Raw genomic sequence first — 22,265 nt, forward strand, 5'->3', positions numbered from 1 at the left:
TCCCCTTCTACCACAGCCCAGAGACCAAAATTTAACCCAGGGTAAAAGGTGATGGTGAGGGTTAAATCCAGGGTTGGGCGTGAATTAGGAGCTGAGGATGTTAAAGCAGTGTGGCAGAAGGGACCCCAGCCCAACACCCTTGGCCTCCCTCCCCTCCTGCCCAGGGTCGGGGTGGGGTGTTGGCCCTGCAGGCTGAACTTCAGGGATGAGGGTTGCAATTAGTTCGGGCCGTTGTCATGGTAATAAGAGTCCCAGGAGTGGGTACAGAGGGGGTGGACTGTTCTGTCTGGGGTGAGATGACACCTCTGAGGGCGGGAAGGGGGATGAGGGGAGGGTTTGGTGAGTCACCCCTCAAAGGACAGGCAGAGGAGAAACTGTGATTACTGATTCCCAAGTCGGAGTGGAGCCATGGGCTGGGGACGGGAGGGAAGCCGAGTGAACCCTCTACACCACTGCCATCACTACCACCATCACCACCACCACCACCACCACCGTCACTACCACAGCCTCAAATAACTTCTTTCTTCCCCACAGAGAAAGTGAAGTCCAGGCCTCCAAAAAACTCCAGGTCAGTGGGAAACGAGATTAGGCAGGTTCCTTCTGAAATGATGAGCTTTATCCCTGGGAGTGAGGCCCTGTGCTGAACCCAGTCACTCCCACCCCTCTACCCAACTCATCTACCCTTCCCCAGAGAGGAGGACCTGATCAGGCCAGTTCCTGAGGTTTAGGTGCTTCCTCAGCCTTGGACTCAGCCTTTAAAATACCCTGTGTTATAGGTGGCTCAGGGGTGAGGGGAAGAGTAGGGGCTACCCATTACCAACCTCTGATGGGTATCTGAATTTAGGAAGCCCCAGGGGAAAGCTAGGAAGGGTAGCCACTGTGTTGGCAGAGAGGTCCTATTCAAGCCCTCCAAGACCATGCCCACAACTGGGCCTCCTTACTCCTTGGCTGCAGAAGGCAGGCAGGGGACTAGGTGGAAGACAGCCCGGTCTGCTGTACAGGAAGCTGCCAGGAAGCTTCCTTGAGTTATCTCACGCTGTCCTCAGACAGTAGCCTAAGACAGCAGCCTAGGCATTTCCAATGGGAAGAACTTCAGTCTGAGCAGCTCCACAGCCAAGCATTTCCCCCACCATTATACCCCTCCTGCCAATGCCCCCTTGAGTAAAGTTGAGCTACCAGTCCTCCTGCCAATTCCTTTCATATCAAAACTCTGGGGTCCCACACCAAGAAAAGAAGGAGGCAGCATTAGAGGGGAGAGGCCAGGGGCACGGAGGCACCCATTGAGTTAGTGCAAAAGCGGGCATGGCTCAGCCCTACCTGGGTGGCACTGGCAGTTAGGGGCATGCGGAAAGCCCAGGTCAGTGATTAGAAGGGGTGTTAGTGTAGGCCTAGTTGGCAAGCATGGAGTTAATTTGGCACAGAATTTGGGAGTGTGGTTTTGGGGGCCAGAGCCAAAGCTCCAAAAAAAAAAAAAAAAAAAAAAAACGGGTCAAAGAATTTTTAAGATCCTCAAAATTGAGGGCAGGAGGAAGAAACTCAAAAAATCCAGAAGGAAAATTAAATTATTGGAAAAATACTGTCAGATCCAGAAATAGATGACCCCTCTCCACTTCAGAGCTTTTGGCACGGTGTTGGGCATCTGGGAGTGGCCCCTGCAGGCTGGCACGAAATCTGAAAGGGGCAGGGGCAGGAGCTAGGGTCACCTGGGACAGGAGGCTGCAGATCCTGAAGGCTCAAGGGAAGCAGAGGCCCGAGGGTCATCTCCCAAAGATCACAATGTAAGCACTTGTGGCATGCTTGGAGGGAGATGTTCTCTAGATGGTGGGACCCAGACTTGACTCACTCCCCAGTGTCAGTCCCTCGGGCTGTGTTCACTGCCCAAGAAGGGGCTTTGGCACTTCCTAGAAGGGCCATAAAAGGCCTAGGATGGCAGGCACCCAGAGGTAGCACACAGACCCAAACAGAGGAGACCCCAGACACCAGCCCAGCCCCTGGCAGTGCCCTCCAAGCTGGTACCTTCCACAGAGGAGGACAAGTCACCCTGTCCCTGGAAGGCCACAGAGACCACTTGTACTGCAGAATGGATGATGAGGTGAGGGGTACAGGGCCCCAGAGAAGATGTTTCTCCTTCTCTCCCAGGCCACTGGTACCCAGCACTAAGCCGGGCCAGGTGTGGGTTACCTTGTCCCTCTCCTTCTGGATGCCTGTCTCCAAGGCCACCAGCTTCTCCTGCAGTTGATCCACTGCCTTCTGCTCCTTCTGCAGCAGTGCCCGCTCTGCCTCCCTCTCTCCCTGCAGCAGTGCCCACTCCATTTCGGCCTGGGGGCAGACACCAGGGTCCCCATCAAAGCAGCTGACTGTGGCCCCTCTCTGGGGCCTTCAGTTGGCCTAGGGAAGAGTCTAGCTAGGGTCTTCATGGCTCACCTCTCGGGCTGACTCCTGCAGCTGCTGCTCTAGCTCCTTCACACGGACCTTGAGCTGCTCCACGCGCCCCAGCACCTGAGCCCGCTCCTCTTCCAGGGCTAGCACCTCTCCCTGGAGCTTGGTGCTAGGTGCATCTTCATGCTGGAGGGGAGGGAAGCTATCAACTGAGGAAGCCTAGAGCCTTTTGGAGTCAGACCAATAAAATGGATCACCTGTTCCTCCAGGCACTTGCTGAGGAATAGCTGGACTGAGACAGGAGGCTAATTCCCTGCCCCCCACCCCGCCCCCACCTTTGAGGGGAGCAATAAGGGCTCTGCTTAAGATAATAAAGATTTACCACTGAGTGCCAGGCCTGGGTGGAGCCCCATGGAAAGGCAGGTCATAAAGCATATTTATAGCTTGGGAAGTTCATCAACACCTCCCTTCTCTTCCTTGTCTCATTTCTGCACCTCTGCTCTCGAATCTCTTCCCAAACTTGATCCTTCTCCTCACTGGACCTTGGCATTCGATACACCAGCCTCCTCTGCCCCCAGCAGGTGTCCAACCTCAGCCTCTTTGTCTTGCCTACCCCTCCATCTCACCTCCTGCTGGGTGCTCTCAGTGCTGCTGCACTCCTCCTTGAGATTTTCCTCATCTGAGCGCTCCATACTCTCCCACAGGCGTTGGGTGGCAACTCCGGGCTCCTCGCTGCTCCGCCCAGAGGCCCCTGCAAGGCCTCTTGAGGGCCTCCGGCCTGCCAGTGCCAATGCTACAGTGGCCTCCCCAATGCTGGGGAGCTCCCCGGCCTCAGATCCCCCATCAGCCCGGCTGTATTCGGCACACAGGTTCAGGATGGTCTCCAGGCGCTGGCGTTCCTGGGGAGGATGGACAGAGCAGGACATGAAGGGGAGGAAGCTGAGCCCTGGTGGGGATAGCACCAGGTTCAGTATCCTGTCAGGAGGGAGAGCAAGGTTACTGGTGGCTAGGTCATCAGTGTCAAGTCAGGAGATGCCTGACCCCAAGACCTGGGGGAGGCAGAGGGAAATAGGGTGCCCCAGAAGTGGGCAGGAAGAACCAGGCTGTTGTGCCACCTGTCCACATGGCACAACAGCCTGGTTCTTCCTGCCCACTTCTGGGACAGCCCCTTCCATCTTCCTGTTCCTTTCTTTTTTCAATCTACCCCAGGACAGGGCTTCCTCATGGACACAAAGGAACACACCAAACACATACGGAAACATACTGTTAAGTAGACTACAGACCACAATGAGACACAGATAAACTTGGGTGCTTGTCCTAACGCAGGTACATACAGATCTACAGACACGAGGACACACACTGACACACCAGCATTGATGCACAGGCACACAAGGACACAATATGTGCCCTGGACTTGCATTAATAAGCAGGTACAAAGACACCAGCCCTGACATGCACAAATGCACACTGATGCACACTCACAGATAAACACAGTCTAGCATACAGACAGGTGGGCATGTATGCAGACAGACAGGGCTGGAAAACAGACCCACAAGCCCACAGGGACCAGACACCCAACCACAGACACACATGGAGAAGAGGTAGACCAAGGACACGGCCCTCTGTCCCCACCTCAGCTCCAAGTTACCTTCAGGCAGTCCTTGGCTGTTTATCAGCAGGATGGGCTGCTACCAGTCCTTGAACGCCCAGGCCCATGAGTGAGTACTCCCAGGGCCCTACCACTTCATCCACCCCTCTCCACATACACACCCACCCAGATACAGTCACCTCTCAGGGGCCTAGGAAGTAAAGGAGGGATGATACAATCGCATTCCTGGTCTTGTCGCTTTCTCCTGCAGGCCTATCTATAGGCCTGAAGCCTGGCTTGTGAGGCTCCCATGGCTCTCTAGGGTCCCTAGACCTCCTCAAGTGTCTCTCACCACTTACAGTTTGGCCATGAACCCAAACCGCAGGAAGTGGAGAGAAGGCTGGAGAGGCGTTCTCATACACTTACCCAGCTTCCCTCCTGTTGCTTGCCCAGTTCCATGGCAAAAAAAAAAAAACAGGAACAGAGCCTCGGCACCTGGGAGGCTGGGCCAGTGCCTCCGCCCCTGCCCCAGGACCCAGATAAGCAGCCTGGTTGAGGTGGGAGGGGCAGGGCCGGCAGCCTCCAAGACTTAAAGTGGCAGGTGAGGCAGGTCAGGACTAGTGGTAAGATGTGTGCTTATGTGTGGGAATGGGGGTGGGGAGACTAATGGAGGAGTTGGGGGAGGCTGTGCCTGCCACTCTGCCTGTGCCAGGCTCACTGCCCCCTCTCCAGGATGAGACCCCAGCTTAGAATGGCCATGCATTCCCATCTAGACCAATGCAAAAACAGTGAAGAGAAGATGCAGCAAAGGAAAAGACAGAATCCGCCTCATTTCACCCCCATCCAGCACAAACACACAATCCTATACCCTCATCCAAAACTGTCCCAACCTCTTCCAAAAGCATCTCCAGATGCTTCATTTCTGGTTCTCATCAGTTCTGATTCTCCTCCTCAAACCAGTCCCAGGGTTCCTGCCCACCTCCCAAAGAACCCTGTTCTGCTTGCAAGGACAGAGGGCAGAATCCATTCTTCTGTACATGGGCTCGACTGTGTACACACCAGCCAGAGCCCCTTAAGCTCCCTGAGTTATCTGGGGAATCCTGGCCCCCACCCAGCTCAGATGCCATCTCCAGGACAGCTGCCTAGAGCCACACCCGGCCCCTGCACACACCCACACGCATGCACACGGACACACACAGTCACAATTACAGAGGCTGGCTAACGGTCAGGCCAGGGTTGCCTATCCTGCTCTGTCCTTCTTCCCTGCCACCCATACTCCTAGATGATACTGCCTGGGCCAGGGTGAGCAGCTCCCACCCACTTGTAGACGCCAAAGAGAAGCAAAAAAGGACAAGGTACTTTTCTAAAAAAAAGTCTCAGAGTCAGACAGGAGACTTGGGTTCCAATTCCAGCTCTGCCAGAACTTGCTGTGTGATCTTGGACAAAGCCATTCCCCTCTCTGAGCTTCAGCCTACTCAACCTACTTCAACCTGCTTCTCAAACTGGGAGGTTCAAGGTCTTACCATACCTGTGGTATGTTTTCCTAGAGCTTCACTGTGCTTGAGTAAACAATGTGAAATTTAATTTATACATTAAAACAAATGCTATGTTGAATAAATGCAAAATTAGCACGAATTTAAAATAAAGCCTTAGAGATTTCAAAAAAATTTCTTCTTCAGGGCACCGGAACCATAAGATATTGATCACTAAAGTGTATCCTGGAGGTGGGGAACCTTGAGAAGCCCAAGCCCTGTTTGAGGGCCCCTCCCGCTCTGCCAACTGGCCTGCTCGAGCCCTGGCAGACTCTGCCATGGACAGTGGCAAGCCTCCCTGGCACCTGCTCACCAGCCTCTCCATCTCCTGCTCCCGGAGCCGCTCTTGGCGCTGTCGCCGGTGGTACTCCAGGAGGTCGTCCTCATTGTCACTGATCTCTGTGATGCTATTTTTCCGCTCCCTTGTGACAGGCACCCGCAAGTCCCCACTGGAGAGCTTCCTCTGGACACAGGGACTTTGGCAGGGTGAAGCCCCAGTAAGAGAGCCCAGACTGTAGGCTGGGCTCAGCCTGCCACTGAAGCTGCCCTTGCGGGGTGCCAGAGACTCACCCAGTGTGGGTGAGGGGCTCCGTGTCCTACGGCCCCGTGACCCCAGCGTCAGGGAGAAGTCCTCTGGTGAAGCCCCATGGGCTGCCCAGCGGCGGGGCCGAGGACTCTCTGCCACTTCCCTGCTTAGCTTGGGATCTGGGGTGGTCCGGGTGGGCAGTGGGGAGAGGGCTCGCCGGGACAGAGATGGACTTAAGGGGGGTAGTTCTCGCATACTGTCCAGGCCCCGCCGGCCCAGGCGGGGACTCTCAGGAGGCTGCAGGGTACGGGTGGCTAACCCATCTGAAAATGTTCGGCCCACCAGTTGGCGTGAGGGGCTAGTTGTTAGCACCCGCTCACTGCCTGGAGGCTCACGGAAAGGGCTGGGAGGGCGGTCCTGGAGTGTGCCAATCTTGTTTCGGGGAGCAGGGACTGGAGGCTGGAACTTAGGGCTGCCAGGAATGCTGGTGGGTTGACTGAGAGCACCAGAAGCTGGGTATTCACTCAGGCTGATGGCCACCACAGGCAGCTGCCCACCCAGCCGGGGGCTCTCAGTGGCTCTCCGGGCCTCTGCCAACACAGTAGCTGCAGGGCTGTCTGTTAGCAGACCCCGGAGGCCAGGGCTGGGAGGCCTCTCATGGCCCCCTTTCCTGCTCAGCCGAGGACTCTCAGAGCGAGCACCACTTGGGCGGGACTGTGGGGGCTGCAGGGCCAGATGGTAGCTGGAGGAACGGGCAGGTACCAGCGGGGGCACAGAAGGTCCTGGCTCTTGCCCACTGGGTGAGTGACTGGCACAGCTTCCACTGCTGGCTGGTGAAGAGAGTGGAGAGAAGGCTGGAGAGGTGTTCTCATAGCTGGAGCCCACAGACATGGCACCAGGGCTGGTTGGGGGAGACAGCAGGTAGCGCCCACCATTAGCCATCGGCGACAGTGGAGAGGTTGTGGCAGGCTTTTTGCCAGCAGCTCCAGGGTCCTCTAGCACCAGTGAGTCCATGATCTCTTGCAGGTCCTTCTCAATAGAGCTCACCAGGGAACTGTGGCTGGCACAGGCCGAGGGTCCCCGTGTTGCAGGCTGTGGGGTGTGGTTCCCATTTACCAGACTTTCTGATTCTGCTGGAGGGAAATGCAAAGGTCTTTGACTTTGGGGAGCTACATATGCATAAGAGCCAGGGCACTAGCCCACTTCCTCCTAGCACAGTGAGACTAACAGGGCTTTGGAGAAGAAGCCAGGAGATCTGGTTCTGGTACCAGCTAGCTCTGACACTGACCTGCTATGCAACCTTAGCCAAGTCACTTGTCCTCAGTTTCTCCTTCTGTAACGGAAGGGAATTGGCAGGGCCTTCCTGCCTGTGACTTAAAACAGTTAACAATGATAGGCGCTCTAAGCCTATTGTTGTCAATTCACCCCAAGACTAGACTCCTCCAATCTATATCCTATATCCCTCCTCAAGAAGGGCAGGTAGGCCAGGCACAGTGGCTCACACCTGTAATCCCAACACTTGGGGAGGCCGAGGTGGGCAGATCACTTGAGGACAGGAGTTCAAGACCAGCCTGGCCAACATGGTGAAACCCCACCTCTACTAAAAATACAAAAAATTAGCTGGGTATGGTGGCACATGTCTGTAATCCCAACTACTCAGGAGGCTGAGGTACGAGAATCGCTTGAACCCAGGAGGTTGCACTGAGCTGAGATCACTCCTGCCTCCTGGATGACACAGCAAACTGTCTCAAAAAAAAAAAAAAAAAGAAGAGGCCAGGCATGGTGGCTCACACCTGTAATCTCAGCACTTTGTGAGGCTGAAGTGGACGTATCACCTGAGGTCAAGAGTTCGAGACCAGCCTTGCCAACATGGTGAAACCACATCTCTACTAAAAATAAAAAATTAACCAGGTGTGGTGAAACACACTTGTAGTCCCAGCTACTTGGGAGGCTGAGGCAGGAGACTCACTTGAACCCAGGAGGTGGAGGTTGCAGTGAGCCGAGATCGCGTCACTGCACTCCAGCCTGGGCGACAGAGTGAGGCTCCATCTCAAAACAAAAAAAAAAGAAAAAAGAAGGGCATTATACAAAGAAGATGGGCACCTGCTGCAGAGCTGGCCAGAAGTTCCAGGGGCTCCTAGTCTAATAGGACGACAGGGCCTCCCACCATAGGAACCAGAGGCCCAGGATTGAAAAAAAAAGGAAAAGGAAAAGAAAAAGCCTCCAGGGCTGGGCGAGGGGTGTGTCTTCATCCAATCAGAGGTAGGGGAGGGAGCTGGTGCTAATGGCTGGTTCCTGGAAGCCAGGCTGCCAGCAAGGAGGTGAAGCTCAGTGCCTCCAATTATCCCATTAAGCCATGCCAGCAAGAGCCTGCTTTTGCCATGCCTCAGCCCTAGTCAACCATACAGGAGTCCCTGGAACCACTGCCCCAGACAGCTAAGGGAGTGGCATGACAAGGCTGGGGTGAGGGCAGGGTAAAATTAACTAGGGAGTAGACTGGGAAACCAGGCTTCTGAGCCCCCAGAGGACTGGAAAAGATTGAGGGTGGGGAGAAGAGAAGAGAAAGACTTTGCAAGACTGAGTCTGGGTCCAAAATTATGGGGACTGTGTGGGATATAGTCGGGTTGCCATGGATACTGGTAATCCCAGTGACCACTCACCTTTCTTCAGGTCCCCAGGCTATCCACTTAGGCTGCTGATACCACCCCCCGAGGTGTACCTGACATCCATGTCCATCTGCCCCAGCACCTGTCACCCCATAGCCATCTAAATGCCAGCACAAAGTCTGAGATGGTAGACCCAATAATAGCCTCCTGGTCTGCACCCCACCCCCTATGCAGCTGGGCTGAGGGGGCCTGTGTTGGTTCCCCAGAACAATCACCAATTCTCTTCTGGGGATCAATAATTCACACACAAAATACAGCTGCTCCACTGAGTCATCAGCGGGCAGGGCATGGAGTGAGGGTTGGGCAAGGCCCAAGGACATGATTCCCACCACAGCTTACAGGGAGTTCAACCTAATGCTTCCTTCTGCCCCTCAGGACACCCTAGAGGGTGAGGCTCCCTGTGGTGACACAAGTGGGCCAGAGTTCCAGATACTGAGTGGCAACCTCCAGGGCAGTGGGGTACTAGCTGGCAGAGCCCGCTATCCCTCAAGACACATAATTTCCCAGTTTTAGCTAAGCAGCACTGCCTTGGTTAGCTCTCAGTGGTCCCACTGCCTGGCATTCTCCACCAGCCCATGGCCAATGGCAGTGAGCCCAGACCTTAGGTACTGTCTTGCCCTAACACTCCAAGTGTGGCTGAACTGAGCAAGGAGGACTGCTGAAGGAACACCCCAGCCCCCTGCGCTCCCACCCCCCGACTCTGGTACCTACCAGGAACAGGGCTGTAGGGGGGCCCAGGGGCTCGGCCCCCCGCTGGAATCATGCTTTTCATCCACTTGGCTTCAGCCGGGTGGTTAAAGCGAAGGAAGGTGGACTGACCCAGGCACAACATGCAGCCTGCAGAGAAAGCAAACACTTGAAGACCGGGTGTGGTGGCTCACACCTGTAATCCCAACACTTTCAGAGGCAGAGGCGAGTGGATCACCTGAGGTCAGGAGTTCGAGACCAGCCTGGCCAATGTGGTGAAATCCCATCTCTACTAAAAATACAAAAAATACAAAAATTAGCCAGGCGTGGTGGTGGGTGCCTGTAATCCCAGCTACTCGGGAGACTGAGGCCACAGAATAGCTTGAATCCGGGAGGCGGAGGTTGCAGTGAGCTGAGATCACGCCACTGCACTCCAGCCTGCGTGACAAGAGCTAAACTCTGTCTCAAAAAAAAAAAAGGAAAAGAAAAGAAAAGAAAGAAAACACTTGGAAGGGCAGGCAGGGCTGAAGCTACTCCACCTCACAGCACTAGCAGGCTCACCTCGGCTCTAAAGACCCATCCCCACCTGCTCTCAGAGTCCACACAGTCCACACCTGACCCTGCCTGTGCTTGAGATGGGCACCTCCAGGGCTCCGCAGCACAAGATGGAGTAGAAAAAGTACGGGTGAGTGAGTCCCAAGATCCGAGTCCTCGTCCTAACTCCTCTTCTTACTAGCTGTGAGATCTCTGGGTAAAGTCACTTCACCTCTGAATCTAGTTCTCGTAATCAGAAAAATGGGGACAATACCACTGATCTTGTAGGGTTAATAAGACAGTGTATGTGAAAGTACTCTATATACAGAGAGGCCAGGCGCGGTGGCTCAAGCCTGTAATCCCAGCATTTTGGGAGGCTGAGGCGGGCGGATCACCTGAGGTCAGCAGTTCGAGACCAACCTGGCCAACATGGTAAAACTCCGTCTCTACTCAAAATACAAAACTTAGCTGGGGGTGGTGGCGTGTGCCTGTAGTCTCAGCTACTCAGGAGGCTGAAGCAAGAGAATTGCTTGAACCCAGGAGGCAGAGGCTGCAGTGAGCCGAGATCACGCCACTGCACTCCAGCCTGGGTGACAGAGCAAAACTCCGTCACACACAGACACACACACACACACAAATGTTCAGAGAACACCGACACCCCTGTCCCCCAACCCCAACCTGTATGCATGATCCATCTATCTGCCCCTTGGGGAGAAGGGTAGAAGAGTCAGTCTGAGAGGCAGCAACTTCCAGGGTCACACAAAAAAGCTCTGAGATAGGGAACAAGAGGAAAAACCACAGATCAGTCAGACGACCTGGGGGGGGTCCTGAATTTGCTCCCACTCGTTATTGTTTTGTGACCTTAGGAGAGCTGTGTGCTGCAAGTCTAGGGAGCGATCACCACCTTTCTTTCTGACTAAGCACCCTCTGCATGCTCCCTGGTCTCCCCTGGCATCAGGCCAAGACTAGGCCACTGGGCCCGGCCTCAGCCAAGCACATTCCCGGGCAGTAGACACAAGCCCAGTCCTGCCCAGCAAGTGTGAGTACCTGGAGGGGGAGGGCATGTGGGAGCTGGAAAATGTAGCCAGGGGCACCAGGAGTGTGCACAGTGGCAGGTGTGCCCACAGGCGTCTAGGTGTAGGTGGCAGAACTCCACCTCCCAGCCACACCAGGTGCTGGAGGGCTCCTGCAGAAGTACTATATTGGGAGAAGCCAGAGCCCTGTTGCTCTCTACCACCAATCCTTCCAATTTGTCCACACCCCTGGCCCCCGGTCTCAGCCTCCTGTCTACCCAATCTGGTGCCACTTGGCACCCCAAGCTTCACGTCAGTCTAAGACTGGCAGAGGAGTCTACATTCCTGGACGCTGAGACAGTTCAGCTCAGGCAGGCCACAAGGGCAAGGGGCATCCCAGGCCACAGGGGTACCTTGGCAGGTCCCTAACTAAGAAGCTCAGGAGCCTGTTCCTGGGATCCTGGGCATTGCTTGGGTTGGGGGTTTAGTAGGCTGGGAAGCCCATGGCAGATAACCATAGTGGATAAAGCCACTCACTATCCTGGCATACACAAAGGCCCTCCCAGGTACCCAGACACCAACAATTCTAAAGGAGAGAGAGGGAGCCTTCCCTGCCAAGTCACCAGTCAGGGAAGAGGATCCCACAGTATTCATAACTGGAATAAATGATAGCCAACCACACTGTCCACATAATTACAACCACAGCTGTTTCAGAAAGAGCCCTGTCAAGCCCCTCCCCCTCCTTTTAGCCATTTAACAAGCTTATTAGTGATGAGTTCACAGGGTCTAGACAGACCCACTCAACCCAGGGTCGCGGGCGGTGGGGATCAGGAGCCTGACCACACAGTCCAGGCTGGGAAGGAGGTGGGGAGTCTGAGTGGATTCCAGTCCAGCAGTGCCAGGCCCACCCAAGTAGGATGTAGACATCTAGGGATCCTTCGCTTGGGCCCCTATAGCTGTGTGTTTTCTGCCCCCTCCTCAGCCCTTCACCCTCCCCACATAAGGGGTGTGGGCGTGCTGCCTCTGGGCTATAAATAGTGATGCCAGGCACCAGAGCTGGATCCGTATTAATAGAGCAGGCAGGAGGGCAGCAGGACTGAGAGCAACCAGGCTCCTGCCCAAATTAACTTTCTATTTGCATGCAGAAGCTTCAGGCATTGCCCTAGTGCTGGCCCCTACAGCCCCTAGGGGTCTGGCCCCCTGTTTCTGGGAAGAAGCCTCCTCTCCGCCCACTCCCACCCCCAAAGGCCAGCCCTTTCAGGGAGCCCAGGAACCCCTGCCCATCCTGCCAAAGTCATGGTCAGTGTCCCCCATGCCCAGAGGGGATCAGGGTCCAGCTGTGTGCAGGTGGGTGGAGGAGCTGCACCTCTGGAGGGGAAAAACTAGGCAAAGGAGAGGGTGAATCCTATCTGTGAGAGATGCAGAGGAGAAACAACAACACAAACAGGCTCACACTCATACACACTCATAGTAACACAGCAGACTCACGGGCGTACATGCTCACACACTCTCAGAGCTACTGTCACTGCCCTCCTGGTCACACAAATAGAGTGGATTGGCCAAAGGGAGACCGAGTGAAGGGAACATGGGAGGAAGGGCCTTGGTCCTTCCTATCAGAGACCCTCCTTAGCCATAAGGTAGACTCCCCTCATTCTAACCAGGACCCTTTAACCTTATCTGAGGGAGGTGAGTCCTAAGGAGGGGGCTGCCGGAGCGCTGGGGAAGATAAGGTCTACCGACTAAGAAGTGCCCCCAAGCCCAGAATCCCCATTTAGAAATGTTCAGGGAACACACACAATCGAGTCTCTCCGCCTCAAGCTCCCAAAGAAGGTCAGAGGACCCCATGCCCCTCCTCCCGCCCACCCCCCTCAAGACGCCCCTCCCAGCCTGAGCTTCTCCAAGCTTGGCGGCTTGGGGCTGTGGCTGGCCCGGGGTGAGGACTCACCGCCGAAACCGGACCTCCGGACCGCTCGCCCCCGCTAGCTCAGGCCCTCCAGGTCCCGGGCCCGCCCGGGGCCTTTGAGGGGGCGGGCCGACCTCCCGAGCCGCCGGCTCCAGGCTCGGAGCGAGCAACGAGGCAGCGAGCAGCCGCCAATGCCCGGGGAGGGGCGGGCCGGCCACCAGCGGCGGGGGAAGGGAGCCAGGGAGGGAGGGACAAAGGAGAGGAGGAGGGGAAGAGGAAGTGATGGAGGAGACGAGTGGAGAGCTGGATGGAGAGGGCGGGGCGGGAGGATGCAGAAAGGCAGCCGGCTTGGGATCCTGGACCCGGGGCAGGAAGAAAAGTGGGCGGGAAGGAAAGGTTCAAGGGAGGTGACTGAGTGAAGGAAAGGTGAGAGGTAAGTAAAGAGGCCAGAGAGTGAAGAGCCAGGAGCCAGGAGTGAGGCCAAGCAAAGGACAGGGTCTCATTCCCAGCCCGCTGTGGTAAGAGGTCAGTGGTAGCCGGGCTGGCCGGCCCTAACTGGCTATAGTACCTTGGGCCAGTCACACCCTCTGACCTCGGCTTCCTTATCTACAGAAAGTCAGCTCTGACATTCCATGGGTCCATATCTGAGGGAGAGAAGGAGAGGAAAAGAGCAGGGGCTCTACAGGTCCAGCTAGGTCACTAGGTCCTGCTCTGGCCCTCAGGCTGTCACTGTAACAAGGTCACCCTGGGCTAGGAGTTCAGGCCAAAGCAGTGCTCTGTACAATGCAAGCACTCAGCCCACCTCCTGTCTCCACCCTAAACACCTCCTCTTCCGGCCCCACTCACCGTAGCCCAACCCATGACCCTGGACCAAGGCACTGCCCTTTCCAGCCAGCCAACTTCCTGGGCCCCTGGAAGCCAGCCTGCACCCCAGCCACAACCTCCAGTTGTGCTCGACCCAGCAAAGAGGCCTCCGACCCCAATAAGGTACCCATCCTACTTGGGAAACAGATATCTGGAGCCCCCAAAGTCAGGCTGAGATTCTGAGTCAGGGAGGTGTTTTGTTTTGTTCTGGTTTTTTTGAGACGGAGTTTTGTTCTTCTTGCCCAGGCTGGAGTGCAATGGCGCGATCTCGGCTCACTACAGCCTCCACCTCCCGGGTTCGAGCGATTTCTCCTGCCTCAGCCTCCCATAGCTGGGACTACAGGCATGCACCACCACACCCAGCAAATTTTGTATTTTTAGTAGAGACGGGGTTTCTCCATGTTGGTCAGGCTGGTCTCGAACTCCCGATCTCAGGTGATCCGCCCGCCTCAGCCTCCCAAAGTGTTGGGATTACAGGCATGAGCCACCGCACCCAGCCCAGGCAGGTATTAATACCTACCATCCAGCCAGGTCCCCCAGTTCCTCTTGTTCCAGGGACCTGGCCCCTGCACACCAGAGCCTTACGGGACACAATGTTGTATGCTCTCAGCAGGCAGCTCACACAGCCTGACACAGTGTCTCTCAGATACACACCGACACTTGCTCAGTCACGCTGACACTACTTCATCTCTGCATGCTCTGAGTCACACAGACACCCTCATTAAACACACTGTCTGTCTCTCACACACCTTTATTCTCATGCACACATCCCCCAGACAATTCCTTTTAGTTACACACTCACCCAGGCATAGCTTTCCTTTCACTCAGTCCCTGGAGAAACTCTGAAATAAAATCAACCTCTTAGATGAATAATCAGGCAAGTTTTCCATTCTTGCTGAACAGCCCACTAGCTCACTCACCCATGCTGCCAACTATGTGCATACACATGCACACACTCACGTGTGCACACGTATCTTATTCCCTTCTGAGGAAAAAGGAAGAACCATATAGGGTCAAATGCAAAATGAAGGGAGGCTTAAAAAAAAATCTCCTCAGGAAGAGTGATTCATCGGTCTGGAAACTGTGATGGCCAGCTGGATAGACCTAGGCAGACACAGAGGATGCCCGCCAATGAGAAATAGGGCAGGAGGCAGACACAAAGAGGTGGGAAGCTGGGAGCCTTCGCTCTGCCCTCCTTCCTTTGAGCTTTATTAGTCAAGATTGTTATCAGTCTCATAACAGAAAAAGGTTGAAGGCTTCACTCCCAATTTACAGATGGAATAACTGGGTGGGAAAAAAAGAGGTTCAATATCCTGGATCCCAGAGAGAGGCAGCTGGATAACCCAGAGATCCGGCTCCCCAGCCACACTCCTCTGCTGGCCCCCACGCAAGCCCCTACCCACCAATGAGAGGCTTAGGGAATGAAGGAGACTGGAGACCAGGGCTCGAAGGAAATGCTAGGAGTGGATGGGGACCTACTGTCTAGACAGCCTGGGCCCTGAGCTGGTGACTTTCTGGGTCCTCCCCTCCTTGGTTCCCTCCCAGATCTTTCATGTGGTCTGGCGCTGTGGTCCCAGGGTGGGGCAGCCTAGACCCAGATTGAGATTCCTCCTCATTCCCTTGGTCCTATTCCGAGCTCCACCCCTTGCTCTGTAGAGAAGAGGGCAATGTGGGATGTGCCAAGATGCCTGGGTACAGGGGGTGGAATCAGGACCTTCCTAGCTCCCTCACTTCATGCTCCTATGTTCACAGCTCTGTGCTAAAGGTTGGCATCTGTTTTCTGCCCGCCTCCCCCTTCCCCTGGCCCAAGCATATTCCTGCTGGAAGAGCCTGTCACTGCCATCTCTGCTTGTCATGAAGTGTGTCTCTCCAAGTTGCCTATGGCTGGGCACAGTGCCCAGAATGATGCATCTAAGGCCAAAGTAGGCTCCTTGTTATTCCCAGGGTAGCCCTTGTTTTTCAAAGAGGAGGGTCGCCTCTACAAGGCCAGATTAGGGGAACAAGGAAGGGAAAACGATCCTCTTGTATATATGCCCACAGATAGGCAAATGACCAGTGAGGTCTCATATACACGTAGGAGTACATACACAGACATTTTGGTACCATCAGTCCTGAGTTCACCCCTACCGCCCACTTGAACACACTGATCCATAAATACAAAGAAAGACACAAACAGATATTCGTAAGCCCAGAGTCACAAACACATCCGGAGCTACATAAACACACTCCAGTTACACAGACACACAGAGATAGCACATGCACCCCCGAACCACCCAGTTTCCAGGGAAACACACTCCCAAGAATGTCCGGAGTGGGGCCAGGCAGGGCTGGGCTTGGTGCCTTGCTCCAGAGATGAGACAAGGAAACCCTCAGCTCCTGGAGCCCAGGGGAGGGGGAGGACTGGGGAGAAGAACACCCATTCCTTTGTGCCTCTGCCTACCCCTCCATAGGCTGCCAAGCTTTGGAGACAGGCAAGCCCAGACAAGAAGGCTATGGGGGATGGGGAGAGAAAATGGGAAGGGGTTTAGGGTCAGAAGAGAGTGGGAGGGTACATACTTGGCTGGGTAGGCTTCTGGCTGGAGAAGAGTCGGGAGGGGTCACTGGGGCCACAGGAAATGCCTCAGAATTCCATCTTGGCCCCAGGCTCTCCTTCTTCTCAGGGAGCTAAATGATGCACCGGAAAGAATGAACAACACAAGCATACCCTGCTCACAACATGCAGGGGAACAACATTCCTACCGATGAATGTGATAGGTTTGGGGCGGGGGTAGTAAGTGCTGAGCCTTCTTTAAATTTTGTCCTGCCTCTCCTTGCTGCTCTATTGTCTCATCTCCATGCTCCCAAATCTTAGAGAAGATGCTCTCTCTGAGACTGAACAGGACTGTTAGGAACCTGCTGCCATCATAGCCAAGCCCCAATTTGGGGGGATTCCTCCTCTCATCCAAAGTCAGAGACCTTGAAGCCCTGGAGAAGGCAATGGCCTGCGTGCTGCTACTGGTGGACCTGCCTCCCTGAAGTCAATTTTTGCATGCCCTGCCCCCTACCCGAGGGCAGGAAGAAAAGACTGGGGTTAAAAAAAAAAATTAGCCGGGTGTGGTGGCAGATGCCTAATCCCAGCTACTTGGGAGGCTGAGGCAGGAGAATTACTTGAGCCTAGGAGGTGGAGGTTGTAGTGAGCCGAGATCGTGCCACTGCACTCCAGCCTGGGCAACAGTGCGAGACTCTGTTAAAAAAAAAAAAAAAGATGGGGGAAAGGTCAGGTCTCCTGAATCAGCTGTGAAGGAAGTGACATTGAAAGGCCTTAAGGAGGATGAAGAGGAGAGAAGGAGACAGTGGAGTGAGTAGGATGGCCACTTCCAAGGGGCTTCTAGGCAGTAAGAGCCCCCAGAAAACAATGCTAGGCCATCAGAACCTGCTCAGAGCCAGGCTTAGCCCAAAGTTCCTGTCCTCCTGTTAGCCTTTAACCTCACCTCTAACCTCCACCCAAATCTGTTTTTCTCATTCTCCTAATCTGACAACTCACTGTATGAACTGATGCCCAGAACCCTGTTTCCAGGGTGAGCACACCTGGTCTGTCGAAGTGCCACCTGGGCCAACCACTTACCTGCCTGCTAGCCATAGTAATTAGGGGCCTAGTTTTTATTTATTTATTTATTTATTTTATTTATTTTTTGAGACGGAGTCTTGCTCTGTTGCCCAGGCTGGGGTGCAGTGGCGCCATCTCAGCTCACTACAACCTCTGCCTCCCAGGTTCAAGCGATTCTCCTATCTCAGCTTCCTGAGTAGCGAGGACTATAGGCGTGCGCCACCACACATGTCTAATTTTTGTATTTTGGGTAGAGACAGGGTTTCACCATGTTGGCCAGGCTGATCTTGAACTCCTGTCCTCAAGTGATCCACCCGCCTCGGCATCCCAAATTGCTGGGATTACAGGAGTGAGCCACCATGCCCGGCCAGGGGGCTAGTTTTTAGAGCCACCTTACACAACAGAATGGCCTATTGCTTTGGGTTATATTCGTGACCCAAAAGCTACTGTCAGCAGTCTCGTAACAGGAGCAGGCATGTCCTCAGATTTCACCCTTGCCCCATCCCCATCAGGAAGTATTGTCCTCCTCTTCAGCTTCTCAAAACAACTTCCTCTTGGCATCATGGAACAATGCCATTGATACCCTCTCACTGCTGCTCCAATTGCTCTTCCCCAACAACCACTAACAATCCCATCATGCCCCAGGCCCTCTGATGGCGGGAATCAGAACCTCTTCTCTCCCCATAGTATGTGGAGGCAGGTTGGGGGTGACCAGAGAAGAAAAACAGGTTGAAAACATGTCTGGATGCTGAGAGGGTTCGGTATGTTGTTTAGGCACATTCAGATGCACCTGAGTACTCCATTCCCAGTATGGGCACTCAGGCAGTTGCCATGGCAACCACCACAGCCAGTCTCCCCTGTGTCTAACACACACAAGCCTTTAAACAGAGGCCCCCTCCATCTGGAGGTGTCCAGCCTTACCCTGAGTGAGCCGGGTAGGCTGCCGGACAGGGAGACCATCAACAGTGCAGTCATTGCCACAGGGGTAGAGGGTGAGGGTGCCCCGTAGGTTCTCGATGTAGCAGTGCTCTGGAGCCAGGCCTGGGCCCTGTAGTGAGATGTCTCTGGCTGCAGAGCCAATCACTGTCCTCCCTGGAGACAAGAGGCAAACTGAATCAGAAGGGTTGTCCAGGCTGAGGAGGCAGTGACAGGGCAAGGAGGGCCACAGTGCAAACATATTCCACCTCCTACTCCAGGGAGAATCTCTGCCCATCATTGGCCACCCCTACTGGGCCCCTGAGCCTGGTCTATACAGTAAGTGATAGAAGCTCTTCTCAGAGAAAACTCTGCCTGAGAATGGGAGGCCCAGAGATGGGAAGACCCAGACTCCACAGATTGAGAAGGAAGACTGCTTTTCTGCGGATCCTCCCTTATTCCCCCAACTGCCTCTCCCTAGTGTCCTTTTTTCTTTTTCCCCTTCAGCCTACTCCTCCTTTCTTCTAAATCTCCCTTTCTCTCCTTCTTCTCTCCCCCGCTTCTGCTACCTGCAACACTTCATCTCCCTCGCTAACCTCTCTGTTCAGTGCAACCTCTCTCTTCAGTGCAGGCTCTCCCCTAACTGCAGCAAGAACAGCCCCTCCCACTGACAGAGCCCCTGGGACTGGTATTTGGAGAATGTGGAGAATGTAGTATCACCCAGGCAACAAGTGCAGCCAGGAGAGGAGAGAGGATGAGCAGAAGCTGAAAGGTGAAGGGGGCTGTGCCAGGGCCTTATCTTGGGAGATCTTGCCCCCAACTCCCATCTCTCCATTCTCTACCTACGGTTTAGCCTCCCGTGCAACCCAATGCCCTGGAGTGGGGCCCTTTTTCTTCTTGGCCACATTGGTTGCTAAGAGCAATGTGTTCTCCTGTTTCTCTCAGTGCTCTCTTCATGGTTTCTTTTCTTCTTCTTCTTTTTTTTTTTTTTTTTTGTGATGGAGTCTCGCTCTGTTGCCCAGGCTGGAGTGCAGTGGCACGATCTCGGCTCACTGCAACCTCCGTCTCCTGGCTTCAAGCGATTCTTCTGCCTCAGCCTCCTAAGTAGCTGGGACTACAGGCCCGTGCCACCACGCCCAGCTAATTTTTGTATTTTTAGTGGAGATGGGGTTTCACCATATTGGCCAGGCTGGTCTAGAACTCCTGACCTCGTGATCCGCCCACCTCAGCCTCCCAGAGTGCTGGGATAACAGGCGTGAGCCACCACACCCAGCCTCCCATCCTTGTTTCTAAGCTGATCTTTAAGCCCACTCATGGAACCAGATTATCTACCAAGGAAGGCAGGCAGTCTGGGGAGGCAGAGAGAAGGGAAGCAAGCTGGTGGGGTTGCGAGGTGAGCATTGCCAGCAGACAGTAGAAGGGCCCCAACACATGCAGGAGCTGGGCCTCCAGGGCAGGAATGCCTACAAGGATAGAGGGGTGACGAGTGAGATGCCCTGTTCACACTTACCTTCCTCCAGCGGCAGGAGGGTGATGGCTGTGCTGAGTCGCCCACTGCCCAGGCTCACCAAGTGGGGTTTGTCCGTTTGCACTTTCAGCCCTTTGCCTGTCTCGATCAGGTCCAAGGGTCCTTTCTGTAGGTAGTAGGGGTGGAGGACAAGCATCATTAGACTCAGCACCTTACCACCCTAAACCAGTCACACCAGCACTCTCTCCAGCCCTTGCCCCTCTCCAAAGGGCTCTGAGGGTGCTGAAAGGCTTAACACAAAATCTTACACAGAGCATTATTCCACTACATTGTAATTAGATCTGAATCTAGGCCACTAACTCGTCCCACTGGATTTATCTCAAGTCTTGGCTTAACTGTCCCTTTTGTCTATTAAAACAGAAGCAAGGAGAAAGCGGTGGGGGGTGGGGGTGGCATTGGATAAGCAGCAGGGGTACTGTAGAGGAAGGCCAGTCGAGCTCCCTGCAGACTTGTCCATGGCTATCCACTTGGCCATTGCTTGCCCCTGCTAATCTCAAGTACAGGGAAGATAGAGGCATGGATCAAGGAGAGTGATACAGCCTAGGGTCAATCTGTAAACTGCTTTCTGACTTTCGACGGGTAGTTTCTGGGTGAACCAATTAACCTGATTCAGATAAAGACTGAGCTGTTAATAGGCTTGGGACCTGGGGAAGGGCAGAGAGGAACAGAATTGCTTCTTTCATCCTTGAGCTGGGACCACAAGGGGGTAGAAGAGCTGATGCCATCCCCACCATATCTCTCTTGCCTCACAGCCCTGATCCCACTCACCTGCACCATGGTCTGGGTCTTGCATCCAGGGCCTATTTGGTTCCTGTTGAGAGCGTCCATGGTCCTAAGGCTCCAGAGCTCCTAGGGACACAGCAGAAAGCTGGTGAGTGGGAAGGTCAGGGCAGGAGAGGGAAAGAAGTAGGTTCCGTGGCAGAGTTCTCAGGGCAGAGGTAGCACCAGTCACTAACATTCCCCAAATGCTCATGCTGAAGGGAAGTAGAGGCCGCTAAAGAGCTTAGGTGGGAGTTGTCTGGGAGCAGTGCCAAGTCTCCAGTCAGCCACAGCATGTATACTACACCATACCAGTCCTGCCTCTTGCCACTGTAAGCACAAACAGTCCTATAGGGCTCAATCTATACCTCTGTGCCTTCTTGCCCTATGCTACTCAGAACCCAGATTTTGACAGCTGAAGACCCTTGGCCATTGTGGAGCCTTAAGCAGGATGGGGAAAATCCACCTTAGTGGGAGAAGCAGCAAGGAGGCCCCTCCAAGGACACTGGTAGCCAGAGGGCCCCCAGGTAGGTGGCAGGGCTAAAACAGGAGCTCCCTCCTGAAATCTTTCACTCTCCTCTTCACCGTTTGTCTCTTTTCCCAGGGCTTTAGTAGGATGTTTTCTTAAAGGAGACACAAAAGAAAAACTCAGCCATTTCTGCTATCTCCAGATGTCTCAACTCCTACACCTTTTCTTCCCCAGAAAGCAACCTCAACCCAACACAATCAGTTAAAAAAAATTTTTTTTAAATTAAAAACAAAAAACTTTAGTGATAACTAATACTGGGAATATTGGGCTCTTAACTCTTGGGTTCTTAATTGGCTAGGTGCTATAGGAAGCTTAGACCATTAGAACCAGGAGTAAGACAGATTCCAGAGCCAGAACTTGAATCCTCCCCACCACCACCCCACTGCCTCTCACCCATCACCCATCCCTCTCTCCCTGGCTCATGTTTTTGGTATCTGGGATGTGAGGACATTTGTGTACTAATATGTGCCCCCATGCCCATCCCTTGGCCAACTAGCTAAGCTGAGAAACTTCCCACTTGCTGTGAAATGTTACTGGGGAAAGCTAAGAGTGTGACTGAGGGGTAAGGAAGCAGACCCAGGGAAGCAGGGTTTCCCTCCACTCTCTTTTCAAGCCATCTACCAGGGGACTTGGAAAGGAAGCAGGGGCAGCAGCCAGCATTCCAAGGAGTGTCTGACCCTGGCAGTGGGTCCCGAGGACCTTAGCTATAGCGTTACTAAATTTACCCTCCCAGCTTCCACCCTTCCGGACCTGGACTGCATCATCTCCGTCACCATTTCCACCCAAGCTGGCGGAAGAGAGGCCGGAACCCAGGCTGGGGCCCACCCCAAGACTGCCAGGGAAGAGAGGAGGAAAACGCCATTAACCTATGCAAAGCCCCAAGCTGGCCTGGCACCTTCCCAGAATTCCTTGCCATGGAGAAGAATTTCCAAGGACAAAGATTGCTGCACTGCTTCCTTAGACTCAGGGAAATCCCTCAGCATTTTCTGAGGGAGGAGGAGCAAGAAAGTGGGTTAGGAATGGGGAGTTTATGTAAAAGAGGGGTTAAGAAAAACAAAATAATAAATAATGGTGAAGAAGAAATATCATCCTTTGGTAGAAAGAACTTTAGACTGGGATATATAAAGCCTTAAATTCCACCCTGACTTTATTTATTTATTTATTATTATAAGATCCTAGACAAGTTATTTAACTTCCCTGATTGTCGAGTCATTCTTCTATAAAACTAGAGTAACAAAAAAAAAAAAAAAAAAAAA

The 22,265-nt window shown here is 54.0% G+C and overlaps 1 protein-coding gene across 34 annotated transcripts in view; it reads right to left on the bottom strand.

Annotated features, from left to right (window-relative positions):
* The window catches only part of PHLDB1 (pleckstrin homology like domain family B member 1), a 55,173-nt gene that overhangs the window by 26,365 nt on the left and 6,543 nt on the right, over positions 1-22,265 (bottom strand). For 13 of the 34 annotated variants that reach the window (XM_017883028.1, XM_017883030.1, XM_017883040.1 and 10 more), the window contains exons 2-10: positions 20,490-20,570; positions 19,704-19,827; positions 18,200-18,370; positions 9,403-9,528; positions 5,813-7,158; positions 3,006-3,278; positions 2,425-2,565; positions 2,182-2,357; positions 1,578-1,671 (exon numbers count right to left, since the gene is read on the bottom strand). In XM_017883028.1, coding sequence (XP_017738517.1) covers positions 1,578-1,671; positions 2,182-2,357; positions 2,425-2,565; positions 3,006-3,278; positions 5,813-7,158; positions 9,403-9,528; positions 18,200-18,370; positions 19,704-19,827; positions 20,490-20,549 — 2,511 coding nt within the window. In that variant the 5' untranslated portion in view covers positions 20,550-20,570. Of the gene's footprint in view, positions 1-1,577; positions 1,672-2,181; positions 2,358-2,424; positions 2,566-3,005; positions 3,279-5,812; positions 7,159-9,402; positions 9,529-12,870; positions 13,031-16,248; positions 16,338-18,199; positions 18,371-19,703; positions 19,828-20,489; positions 20,571-20,946; positions 21,224-22,265 lie in introns of those variants that run through there. The other 21 variants (XM_017883032.1, XM_017883027.1, XM_017883043.1 and 18 more) reach the window with 9 other exon arrangements.

Source organism: Rhinopithecus bieti, unplaced genomic scaffold, assembly GCF_001698545.2.
Source record: "Rhinopithecus bieti isolate Rb0 unplaced genomic scaffold, ASM169854v2 scaffold_11964, whole genome shotgun sequence".
NCBI lineage: Eukaryota > Metazoa > Chordata > Mammalia > Primates > Cercopithecidae > Rhinopithecus > Rhinopithecus bieti.